The sequence below is a fragment of the Bemisia tabaci genome, chromosome 7 (assembly GCF_918797505.1).
Source record: "Bemisia tabaci chromosome 7, PGI_BMITA_v3".
Taxonomy (NCBI): domain Eukaryota; kingdom Metazoa; phylum Arthropoda; class Insecta; order Hemiptera; family Aleyrodidae; genus Bemisia; species Bemisia tabaci.
The window spans coordinates 45901343-45914890 of NC_092799.1; the positions used below are offsets into that span (position 1 = coordinate 45901343).

The 13548-nt window shown below is 39.3% G+C and overlaps 1 protein-coding gene across 1 annotated transcript in view; it reads left to right on the forward strand.

Annotated features, from left to right (window-relative positions):
* LOC109039733 (uncharacterized) overlaps positions 1-13548 on the forward strand; it is a 72083-nt gene that overhangs the window by 48007 nt on the left and 10528 nt on the right. Inside the window, exons 7-9 of the mRNA XM_019055357.2 lie at positions 1480-1707; positions 3150-3372; positions 5058-5297. Coding sequence (XP_018910902.2) covers positions 1480-1707; positions 3150-3372; positions 5058-5297 — 691 coding nt within the window. The remainder of the gene's footprint in view (positions 1-1479; positions 1708-3149; positions 3373-5057; positions 5298-13548) is intronic.

Here is a 13548-nt window from a genome sequence, read left to right on the forward strand (position 1 = left end):
ACAAAACTTTAAATGCGTTTTTCTCAAAACGCGGTTTCCAGTTATAGGCTGTTCTTGGTGCGGTGTCTTCAATGTTTAAACGGAAAACTACTAAACAGAAATTTTGTTAAAAATTTTCCGGATTTTTCCCCTCTGTGCGGAGAAAATCCTGCGAAAACTTCAAGGAAGTCTGTCGCTTCGTTCTCTTTTAAGAAAATAACATTGGAGGGGAGATTTTGAAACATCGCAAACGCGATACGTGGTTGCGGACCTACACACCGTCGATTTGTTCTAAGTGGGGTTCTCATCACGTCTAGCTCAACGTCATTTTCAGGGTGGAGAGGAGCCCATAAGAGGGATGAATAGACAGAGAAAGGAATGAAAAAAATCGTGGAAAGAGCCTGAAGTATTACGACGTAATGTGACGTCGCTAAAGAAAATAATCTTCGAAGAGAGGCGGTTAGAGATGGCTAAATCAGTGGCGATTTCAGCAAGTTTGTGACACTGTTAAGTTAATAATCCATTTAAATTCATTAAATATATCGATTCTAGGTAAGACAGGCTGCCTCACCCAGAATCGAATGTTTAACATATACATTTAAATGGAAAAAAACAGTGTTGCCAACTTGCAAGCATCTTAACGGATGACTATATATTTAAAATGAGTGCGAGTGCGTCAACTTAACTGAGAGCTCATGTCTTTTGTATAGGTAGTGGACTTTTTCGTGAAAATTTCGAGCGATAAAATTTGCTACACAAATGCAATATGAGGAGACCTCTGAAAAATTATATTATTCGGCACATGTTGCAATCAACCAATGTAGTTGCCTTTTTTCAGTTCTGAAAAAATTAATTTCGTCCAAAAGTTCTTCTCTCCCCTTCTTTTTCCGGCGTCGGAAACTCTCATGTATGTCTGTCAGAAGTGATCGGTAGATGCCACACATCGTATAATATCAGTGGCGAGGCGTGAATGATTGATTATCGATAGTCCTCCATTTGAAGCTGTCGTAAAGAATCGATTATTAAGGTGTCCGCTGCGAACAACCTGTCTATCGATCATTTCCCTCGAGTTTAAATGGTAGATCAATCGATAGATCGCAAAGCACGTAACGCCACTGTATACTATAGATCTGTTATTTCAAGATTCTCCGCAAAACTATGATCCGAATTTGAGGCACTCAGTTGTGTCTACAATTGGACGGAGTTAAACAGAAAGGAACCAAGCCACATCGGGATTGAACCAAGAAAAAGAGGTTTAAAGTTTGGATCTTGCATAAGACTCAATGTTAAAGATAAACTTCAAGTTCAATTTCTGCAAAATTTGCTCCAACAAAAACTTTAAATTTTTGCCGATAGATAGTAAAGCAGTGGTTGAGTTTAAAACCACTCATAACTCAATTTTTTCCAAAATGTGGGTTGGTTCCTTTCTGCTTAACTCGGTCCAATTTATGACGATTCCCTAGCCTAATATATTTATTTTAAATCTCGTCATGTTTTCAGAATCTGGAGAAAATGAACGGTGGACCGCAACACGCGTTACTGGATCCGTGCGATCGGCGAGGAAGTGCTGTTACGGTCCGGAAGATCGGTTCCGTGGAGACCGTAAACATGACCAGGAGAGGCCGACGAGGAACGATCCCTAAGGTTGACGGCGTCGTGAGGCCCATGTACAGAGATGACATATTCCTGCAAGGAAGCCTAAAGAGACTACCTCAATACGCATCCCAAGTAAGCGCCCATCATGAACCGAATAAAAATTACCTGACTACATCAGAAGTTGCACGATTCCCCTCACGATTTGTTTATTTTACGAGAAGACAACACCAGATTATGCCTTGAAATGGAGAATTTGCAAGGGTCTGAAATTTGATGAATTTCCTGTTTAAGTGGAATCCTCTGAGTGAACTGAACACGAAGATACCCTTGATTCATAAATTGAGCGATTATTAGAGGAGATATGACAAAATAACCGATTCTGCTAAAATACATGTGTTTAAATGGGAAATGCCGCCAGATGACGTCACAAGGCGGCGCATTTTCTCATTTTTAAATCAATTTTTCTCCAATTTCCCATGTCAGAAAAAAATTATGAAAAATATTGCGAACTCAGCTCATTAGGCACTTTCAGATGAAGCAATAAAAAAATTGCGTGCAAATTCTCCATTGCGTGAATATGTTTTTCGTGTTCTGGAGAATAATCAAGGAAAATCTCAAGGCTTAACGTCTTCAAATTTCCGTGTAGACAATCAGAAATAAGAGGAAATCACATGCTGAAAATGCAGTCAGGCTAGATTCGTCCAAATGAAACGAATTATGTTTAGAGTTCCGAACCTGTTCAGGAAGTTCTGCTCGATTTTGTCTCATCAACCATCAACATTAATGGGCACCGTTGCCAACAGATTCGACCGATCAGACCCATCGGTTTCCGATGGATTGAACATTTTTAAGGACCACCTCTCGAGGCGGTACCTAAATCACGCACCGCGAAGTTGCGATTCATTGGTCACCTAATCGGGAGTTCCGCGAACTCAAATAAAATGACAGCTCGGAGGTTCAGGCGCAAATATAGTGCCGGACCTCTAGATAAAATTTGCATATGTTGTGTTTCCCTGCTAAAAATGATGAGTAGGCTATTCAGAATTTGCCGACTCACATGAGTAGAATTCCCTACTTATATGAGTAGAAATCCTATTCATATCACTAGAATATTCTACTCATAAGAGTAGAAAAGTTCAACTCATATGAATTCAATTTTTTTCATTTTTCAGAAGTGGTGTTTTTGACCAGGAGGCACCGACGTAGTATGTAAATTTGAAAAATAAGAACATTTTGTTCTTATAATTTTTTTGATGCGGTGACTAGTTTCTGAGATATCGGACACGGTAGATTCAACGCTGAACTCATATGAGTTGAAATCTCTAGTCATAAGAGTTGGAATCTCTAGTCATATGAGTCGGCGAAAAGTGAATAGAGAAATTCTGCTCAAATGAGTTAAATTCTTTTCATATAGGTTGAAATTCTATTCATATGAGTTGAAATTCTATTCATATGAATTGAAATTCTATTCATATAACTTTGATTTTATACTCATTTGTACTCACCATTTTTAGAAGGGTTATAGTAAGTTTTAAACGTGTAACATTTATAAAACATGGATTTTCTTTTATTAGGTGAGCTCTTTAAATTATCACATGTCCGTTTCGAGGCTCCCGACGCGACGAGATGTAGAGGAAGAAGAGAAGGGATCATTCCAGCTCTGCCCGGAGGCTGTTAGGAGGACTCTAGCAACTATGCTCGACATATCGCTTCTCTACTCGCCGACCTTCTTGCTTCTGGGTTTCAGTGGCTTCTTTACGATGATGGGATTTTTCGTTCCTTTTATGTACCTAAAAGGTAAGAACCTTTCCGAACTTTTTATTTTTTATCACGTTCTGTTTTGATGCAAGGACATTTTGATGGCTAACCAAACCTCGAATGGAGCCGATGATTGGGTGTCTTAATACTCTAATTGAGGGGCCTGGAGGACAAGGCGCATAATCGCAGTTCTTGAAAAATTAAGACATTAATGATTCTAAAATGAACTGGTCTTTATGCATATTCTGTGAAAAATTTGCTCCTAAATTCCAATTTTTAAGCATCAAAAAGTCAGTTTGAACTTTCTTACCGCCATAAGGATCCAAGTAATTTTGAAACCTCAAACACGAATTTCTCCAAACAGCAAAAACTGAACTTATCCGCCTTTTCCTCCAAGTCCCTCATTTGTAATCTTAGTAACCGTCGATTAGAGCTGGATCAAAGTTCCTGAAGAAGTAAGGTGCAGGTGCCGGAAACAGCACTGGAAAAAAACAAAAACACGTTGGATCTAGAATCCAGACTCTTGAAAACATTGACAAGAAAAAGGCTCTTGATTCAAGCAGATTTAAGCCTAAATCAAAAGGAAATCAACTCAAATTAAGAGGCTTGGTTCTTGATTTAAGCTTAAATCTGATTGAATCAAGAGTATTTTTTCTTGTCGATGTTTTTAAGAGTCTGGACTCTAGATACAATTTGTTTTTTTCTCCAATGAGGAACAGACATATCGACGGTGAAAGTCGGCAATCACATAACTCGTTTGCGGTGTCTGAAAATCTCCGCCTCGACGTCATTTTTTTAAAGGAGAACAAATTGATATTATTTCTTGAAGTTTTTGCAGAATTTTCTTCGCATTGTGAAGAAAATTCATGATAGTTTTAAAGAATTTCCGTTGAGTAGTTTTCCATTTAAAAAATAAAGTATGACAGGAAGTCTGCGACGTCGCAAACCGAGTTATGTGATTGCCGACTTTCACCGTCGATATTCTCAGTAACATTCCTGGAAAGGTTCCTGGTGGCTTTGCAGAGTATTCAAGTTTACATATGTGTGCATGTGCATGTGTATCGTGTCAAATTTTCTCGAGAAATGAGTTTCAGAATCCATGCCAACTAAATTTACGCATACCTTACAAGAATGACAGAAGATCAGTCGTCTTCAGTTTAATATTGACATTGAATACAGACATCAAGATGGCGGACCCTCTGTCACTTTTTAAAAGTGTGCAAACGTATTTATTTCAGGCTCCAGTGGAAAGTTCTCGGGAAACTTTCCGTACTGAGGAACGGTAAGTTTTCCTCCTGGATCTCTTTCGTCGATACGTAGTAATTGATGGGATTGTTAAGTTTTCAATAACACTGAAAAAAAAATTCTTGAGATTATACTGTGACTTAAGCATCGTTTCTTGTCGACAAAATGTGGTTTTTTTGAGTTGAAGAACCGTGGTTTTGTCATTGTTAACCTTAAGATAAAAAATGATATAGCAAAACAACGTTTCTTTCACTCAAAAAACTGACTTTAAATCAAATTCGCACGGATTCAACTTTAAAAAAAACCGAACTTTGTCGATGGGAAACGACTCTTAAAGTCGAAATAATATCTCAAGAAAATCAATTTTCAGTAAAATTGTAAAAACTGAAGTTAATTGTTAATTGAAGTTAATTGTTAACTGAAGTTAATTGTTTTGAAAAGAGATTTAGAATTTAGAATGATTTTTTGCCGATTTCCAGAGCGCGCAGAGGATGCTGGTATGGATGCTGAGACGGCCGTTTGGCTGATTCCTGTGATCGGGATTACGAACACGGTGGGTCGTATGGCTTGTGGTCTACTCACGAGTTTACCAGGCGTCAACAGCTTGTTCATAAACAACGTAGCGCTCACGTTAGGGGGCATCGCCACCATTTTTAGCGGCGTTTTCATGACCCCCTCTTACCAGTTCACATACGTCTGTATTTTCGGCTTGGCAATTGGTAAGTCGTTATTGCATGAATGAGCATACTTACATTACATAATCTAATCGATTAATTATTCAGATGCATGATCGTGTTAATGTTCGTCCAATTTTCATAAACCTTTTAAACTTGATTCAACTCAAAAACATCAGAATTTCTCGACCTAAAAAACCTTAAATAAAAATTAGGTAATATGAGATGAGTAATTGGACCAAGTTCATCAGAAAGGAACCAACCCACATTTTCAAAAAAATTGAGTTAAGAATGTTTTTGAGTTTCTCTAGTTGTATATTTTCCTTTGCCAAAAATTTCAAGTTGAAAAAAAAAATATTAGTCTGTGAAAAGAGGGGTTAAAGTTTACTCTCTACATTGAGTCTTATGGAGGAATAAAACTGCAAACCTCTTTTACTCAGTTTCAACTTAATGTGGGTTGGTTCCTTTCTGATAAACTCGGTCCAATTAAGCTATGAAATCAATGAGATAGTAATACATAATACGAAAGAACAAAAACTCATGCAAAATTATGCTGCCTTATAAATCTTTATTCACAGAAACTATCATTATCATTATTTGAAAATAATGAAATTAAACAAATTATATAAGATGCAACAGAAGCGCTGTACAATTTCTTCGCTTGGCCGACAAGAGGGCGTGACGTCTACTTATTGAGATGATCTCGGAAAACCATTAAATTTTGTGGACAACACGGTTCATCGCAGAGTGTAGTCGCCCTTATGCCTGGGAGGCGACGATTTATCGCATGAAAGCAACACGCCCCTCATTTGACAAAGTCAAAGTATACATCAGATAATACGATGATGTCATCAAATGCCAGATGATGATGATGAAAACCTTTTGCAAGATCGTAGCACGATAGTACAAGGATTTGAATAATGTTCTCTGGCAATATTTTAGTTGTTGTTATTGCTGTTTTCGTTGTCAGAAAAATTTTGCGGAAAGCTCTGATACACGGTAGGTATTATCGAAGCACTCAGCAGGCAAGACGACTTTAAAAAAAGCAGCAATTATTTATTTATTTATTTTTTGTCTATTATTGGTAAGCTATGGGGTAGGGGAGATTAAAGTGACTAGTAACATTTTTCGAACGAGAGCACGCATACCTTACCACAAAAATATCATAGTCCAGGCTACTTAACATCAGAGCACAGGCAAATGTTTAAACGAATCCCTGGTAATTGAGAAATATTTTGCATATTTTGGTAATCAAATAGCAAGAACTATACAATCCTTGGCGATTAAATACCTTTTTGGAAAAGTTGTCGACAACAGAGGGGGGAGGAGGGACGTTTCATGAGGAGGTGGCGGCAGGGCGTTGACTATAAGAGATGTTGCGTTGTCAGTTGCCCGATAACCTCTGCACGGTGAAAAAAACCTCGTGCGTGGGACCCGAAGTTTAGGTCATATGGATCTCTGAAGTTTTCGGATTGAGCATGTAAACACTTTAGGTCTAGCTGTCGAGGTTCGGATCACATATCTGAAACCATGGCCAGATTAAGGGGATGGCCACATGGGCCGCGGCCCATGGCGGCAAAATGTAGGGGGCGGCAAATTTTGCAATCTTTTTGAATGTAGGTATCAAAGAAAAGAGGAAAAAATCGGATTCAGAAAATAAATTTCGAACGAGAAAATGCGACAAAATCTCTCATTTTCTGAGAGTAAAAGTATATTAAACATCTAATGTTGTCGTCTTTCGGTGATACAAAAGACAACACCTTCAATTAGTCGAGTTAAGAGAGAAACCAAACACGCAATTTGACCTTGAGTGGGAGCGGCGCCGAGACCAATGATGACGAGGACTGAGATGAAAAGGAGAAGCCTTCGACGCGGCGTTCGGCATGAAGCGCATAGCGCCTACAAGACTGCACGAATACTTCACGCATTGCGTCAAACACACTGCGGTCAGCAGCAGTCGGCGTGGAACGCATAGCGCTTTCTAGACTTCATGAATACTTCACGCATTGCGCCAAACACAGGGCGGTCGGCGCAGCGGCAGAAGTTAAAATTATTAAACCGCATTTATGTTTGTTCTTTTATAATTTTTTCGTTCGTTTGTTATGAATGGAAGGCCTTGTCCAAACAGGGGTGGGTTTATGGAACTTAATTTTCGCGTAAAGTTCCGTGAACTTTTTTTAGTGTTGGCAGGGCTTTCACAAAAAATGTGCCCAACACGAGTGAATGCGTCTCATACAACCCTCCCCTACCGGCACGTTCAACTAACGAATTAGAAGGGGGCGGAGAAATACAGGCGGCCCATGAGCGGCAAGTAGGTAAATCCGGCCCTGTCTGAAACTTCAGTTCTTACATCTGAAGTACTTCAGATGTGAGAACCGAAGTTTTTCGGATGTGAGCACCGAAGTTTTTCGGATGTGAAAACCGAAGTACTTCAGATGTAAGAACTGAAGTTTCAGATGTGTGATCCAAACCTCAGCAGCCTCACAGTGTTCAGATGCTCAATCCGAAAACTTCAGAGATCCATGTGACCTAAACTTCGGGTCCCACGCACGAAGTTTTTTTTTCTCCGTGTAGGAGGAAAGGCGCATGTGGCGTTTGGGTGTCGCAGAGCGTCAGAACGCGTTGTAGGGGCGACTTTCACGTGTGTGTTCACATTCTCTGCGGTTCTTCATGAAAATTATAACTTATTCAATGGGTTGTCTGTGTAGAATGAGTATGGTCATTCCTATCTTTTAGTATAATAGAGAGTTGTGCCGCCTTTTGATTGGACTACGAGTTCAAGGCTATCATGATGCCCTTACAGCGGCTATGAATAAATGAACGCTCCTGTTGGTCATTTGCTTAAAAAATGTATGACAACCTTCTTCCTCTGGATCAATCAAATATATAATATTCTTCGAATTATCATGTTAATATGACGCAAAATTAGTCCTAAAGTTTTTTTATATTAGATAATTAAATTCTTTATCATATATTTACTGCTTATTTCATAAATTCCCTCTAGAGGGAATTTTTCAATGGTTCAGCGGAGTCGCCATCTTGTTTGTTTACTTACGATCGTAAGCGCACCGAATCAGGCCGTTTATCGCGACCAATGAAAAACCGTCACAAAAATGGCCATACTCGAGATGTGAAGCCTTTTTTCCCCTGGTAAAAATTGGCGATAGGAGCTGCGTTTCAAAATACCATAGGAGTTCTTATAGCCGACTGAAGAAGGCGATAGAAAATCATATAGCTGGCTGTAAAAAGAGGAGAAAAGCATACGGCCGGGCTATATACGAAGCGATAAAAAATTATACAGCCGGGCTATAGTTCCTATCGCCGGGCTTTTCACTTTATCGCCTGGCTGTTGCTTTTTCGCCATCGATTATAAAAGGCTATAAGAAATTGTGTAGAAATGTGCGTGCTTTGTAAATCCTTAAGTTTGTACGGAATCACCTTAATATTTACAAAACGCACATTATATTTTCCTTTACTACTTATTTTTTTTCATCAATTAAAATGAGAATAATCCATACAGAGTGTGCAAACATTTCAAAGTCATAAGTTGAAAAACGCTGACTCCACGAGATTAAATGTTCGAGCCTAACACAAAGCGGAGCGGCGGCGCACTGGCGCCTACAAACCTAACAGGGATACTTCACGCATTGCGCAATGCGTGAAGTATCCCTGTTAGGTTGTAGGCGCCAATGCGCGTTTCGCGCTGGCTATGGCTGCCCGCCGCGCCGCAGCGCACCACGGCGCTTGAAACAACTATTTCACACCAGAGGTATTGCACAGTATCATACGAAATTGAAGGCGCTTCAACATATTAGGAATGGCAGACATCCTTCAAAAGTACGGAGCTTTCCTCGCAAAATAAATCAAGATACTACGGCCCGAAAAGAGAGCGGTAGTCCAAAAACTCACTAAGTCCTAGCATCCGTAATTAGAAACGTTTAGCATACACTTTATCGCCAGGCTGTTGCTTAATCGCCATCGGCTATAAAAGGCTATAAGAAATTGTGTTGCCGGCTATAGAAGCTATTGAAAATCTTACAGCCGGCTGTAGGTCTATGGTATTTTGGAACATAGACTCTACTGCCAATTTTTACCAGGGTCGCCATTTTGTTAAAGATCTGATGCATCATTACAACACGGCTATTACGCACATTATTTAGTGACGGATTATTGGAGGAAAAAACGTTTGACATTAGCTGCATGAGCGCTTGAAAGTTTTCACTTCAGAAACAGGATGTAGCCATTAATTATTTTAGAAATCAAAATGAAACTCTCACTTACAGGCGATCAAATTCGTCCACAACAAATTTAGTAACTCGAGACTTACGATATCTAAAGACTCTGGAGTGGTTTTCCAAGAAAAAACTCCGATCTCCAATGCTAGCGGCAGTAACTGTCTCATCAGCGGTTAGATCACGGTGTAAAGGGCATTGTGAACCATACGTGTATTTCGGGGGTTTGCCGGTCGTAACGTATTGCATCCACTGGATGGCGCTACAGAACAAACCAACTCTCAATTTTTTCTTCGCCAGTTTGGAGATCAAAGCTACTGCCTTGTTTTTGTTCCAAAGCGATGTATCCGAGGTATCCGAGTATAAATCCAGAATCCTTGAAAGGTATCGGCGCTCATTCAATCTTCCTTTCTCGACGTACATTACCTATGGAAGTCAATGGTATGAGACCAATGATGAAAGGGAAAAGTAAATGAGCTCCTATTTCCTATATGGAAGTAAACATCTTTTAATTTACCATTATTCATAGAGAGGAATACTTAGTTGTAACCCTTACAAGGCTCATAATAGATTTGGACCGCGTTTAACAGATAGGAACCAAGTCACATCAGCTATTGCCAAATTTAACTGGGCAAGTCAATTTTTTACGAGAGAACGTTTGTGCGGATTCCTTTGAAAATTTTAAGGAATTTGCTTCGTATCATGGAGAAAATTCACTGAAATTTGAAAATCCGCCCAACCGTTTTCATGTAAAAAATTAATTAGCCCAATTTTTGGCAATATCTGATGTGACGTGATTATTTTCTACTGAACGCGGTCCATTTGGAGCTCAACCTAAAATTCTAGTCTTAGTTACAAAAAGACTTCATTTTGCGATTGAGATTTAAGTATTTTCACGGAAGCACCTATCTACGTAAACAATCGTCTTTCACGGTTTTTGGACACTCCCTCCACTGCCCCCAAAAGGGACTTCAGCCCACATTACTTCAAAATTGAAGCACTAACACTAGAGCATGGAGCAGGGTTCTACACATATTTTGGGAAGGAAAATCCGGTTGAAGGTACCATATGCGCATGAAAACAATATTTTTTTTCCTAGTTTTATTCGACCGATAACATCATAAGCACTGAATACCCGCAGATTGGAGTTTTTGTGCATTATATTTTTTTATATAATGGTTTGTTCTGCGAGTGTTTTCTCGTCACTGTGAACATTCTTGATCTCTGCTCGCGGAAAGGAACCTTATGGAGCTTGAATTTAAGTGCTCTGGGTTGTGAAGTTACACACTACCTGTTACGTTATATTTTATACGGGAATACTAACCGTTTATAAATAGCCCAGAGATCTGTCGAATGAAATTTCCACGTAGGTATCCCTAAATCGACGGCGTAAGTCCGCAATCACATATCTCGTTCGCGTTGTCTGAAAATCTCCGCCTCTTTGTTATTTTTTTAATGAGAACAAATTGACATCATTCCTTGAAGTTTATGCAGAATGTTCTTCGCACAGAGAAGGAAAATCACGGCAGTTTTAAAGAATTGCCGTTGAGTAGTTTTCCGTTTAAAAAATAAAGTATGACAGGAAGCCTGCGACGCGACGTCGCAACCCGAGTCAAGTAATTGCCGATCTACACCGTCGAAATACTTTAACGGAAAGCGGTGAATCTTTTAGGAAATATTCTCTGAGATGTGAGAAATTCGGAAAGCCTTTCTCCACCCAAGGGCCTTCTTTTTGCGCCTCCAAGCCTCCAACCCACCTCTTGACTTTATTGAGTTAAAAGCCTGCACTGAAAAAAAATCTCGGTATATTTACTTGGAAAAGGGTAAAATTACCGCAAGAATTCAGGGTTCTATTTGATCCCAGTGTTTTCTCGGTAAAATTACCATTTATGGAATCGGTAATTTTACCAAGAAATCTCGGTAAAATTGTTGAACTTTCTCGGTAATTTTACTGGACCTTGGTAAAAATGTCAATGCTTTTTATCGACTGTGGTAAAATTACCGGGATAAAATGGCAAAGTTACCGGGAATTAATTTCCAATAAAAGTGGTATTCTTACCTGAAAAAAACAGTAAAAATACCGGTTTTTAGGTAAGCTTACTGGTCTGTCTTGGTAAAATTACCAATAATTGGTAAAAAAGTGAGATGGTAAAGGTGCCAACGGACCTTGGTAAAAACGCCGAGAATTTTTTTTAGTGTGTAGTTTACCGTATAAGCCTTACCTCACCATACTTGTATCCTGATTCCCTCTTCGATATGAATGCTAACGTTCCTTTCTGATGCACACCAATTAGCAGAGATGAGTCTTTCGCCATTTCAATCACTGTTCCGTACTCAATTTCCATTGCGCTCGGCAACTCCCATATCTCACGGCGGGACATATTTTCCAGGAATTTGAATTTTTTGTTACTTATGAGACTTTTGAGGCTGAGTCTTTTGGAACTCTTATTCTTGAGGCTGGGTTTTTTTAAGCTGTTTGTCATTGGTACTTCGCAGAACGCCGCCACCAACAGCAACTGGAAAACTGAGATAAAAGTAACGTAAATCATTCGACGGCATTGCAGCCGTGCCGAAATAGGTTACCGCAACGAACACCTTAACAATCGATTCTTAACATTGCTTCAAACGGGGGAATGACGATAATCGATCGTTCAAACCTCGCCACTGAACTTGACGTTTCATTTGTAGCCCCACAATACCTGAATCCATGACATTTTAAGATACTTATATTATTTCGAACTTGACTTCTCTTATAAGAAAATAAATCAGGAGCGGAATTCATTGAGCACCGTAAATGAGATGAGTGGTTTTGGAGTTTCCCTGGCTACATCATTGTTTCTTACGGAGACTAACTCCAAAATCACGATGATTGCATCGGGGAAGCCTGGAAGCTCTTACCTTCACAACCTGCTGAAATGTCCACATTTGTTGGCTTCTCACTTCAAAATGTATATTCCACAGCCGTCATAATGGAGATGTTGCATGTGTGAGGGATTTGCGATTTGACCATTGATTCTTATGTAAAAGTTCGCGAGAAACATGGTGCCACTGGTTTTCTTTGAAAACAACTCCCAAGCTCAAAAAAAGCTCTCAAGTTGAGGCCAAAATGGAGGGGATATTCCATCTTACCCTGAGAGTCCACCTCTTAAAACAAAGACAGGGAGCAAATACATTAGCAGGGTTGTTACTTTATTTGGGGACTCCAAAACTGAAAACACGGCAACCCTGCTAATGTATTTGATCCCTATCTTCGCCTGGAGAGTAATGTATTTGCTCCTATCTTTGCATGGAGAGTTTGTTTTGATGTAGAGGTGGACTCTCAGGGTAGGATGGAATATCCCCTCCATTTTGGCCTCAACTTGAGAGCTTTGTTTGAGCTTGGGAGTTGATTTCAGAGGAAACCAGTGGCACCATTGTGTTTCTCGCGAACTTTTTCATAATAATCAATGGTCAAATCGCAAATCCCTCACACATGCAACATCTCCATTCAATACGTGGACGTTGTAAGTCCATAACCACTGTTTGCGACGTTGCGAACTTCCTATCATATTTTATCTTTTAGATGGAAAACCACTCAATGGCAATTTTTAAAGTACACCGTGATTTTTCTTCTCTGTGCGAGGTCGATTTGTCCTTCTCTTAAAAAAATGAAATTAGAAGCGGAAATTTTCGAACACCGCGAGCGAGATACGTGGTTGCGGACTATAATACCGTCGACATTCTCTCTGAAAAAAAAAAAAAAAAAAAAAAAAAAAAAAAAAAAAAAAATTCTCTCTGCAAAACTGAAAGCGGCAGTTAATACTGCTTGCTTCTTAAATTTAACCAGACAAGAAGAAAAGAGAAGATGTCAGTGGAAATACATTTGTCATAATGTTTTTTTTAATTAAATAAAACTGCAGCCTGTGACGGTATAGCCATTTCGAGATTCGCATGGAATTGTGAAACTGACAAACGGCCTTTATCAGATCATGCCTTTACTCACTGAAATATACCTTTTGAAGCAAATATAGCTCAAAAATGCACTATCAGCAAAATTAGGAGTAAGGGGTAAATTTCAGATTCTT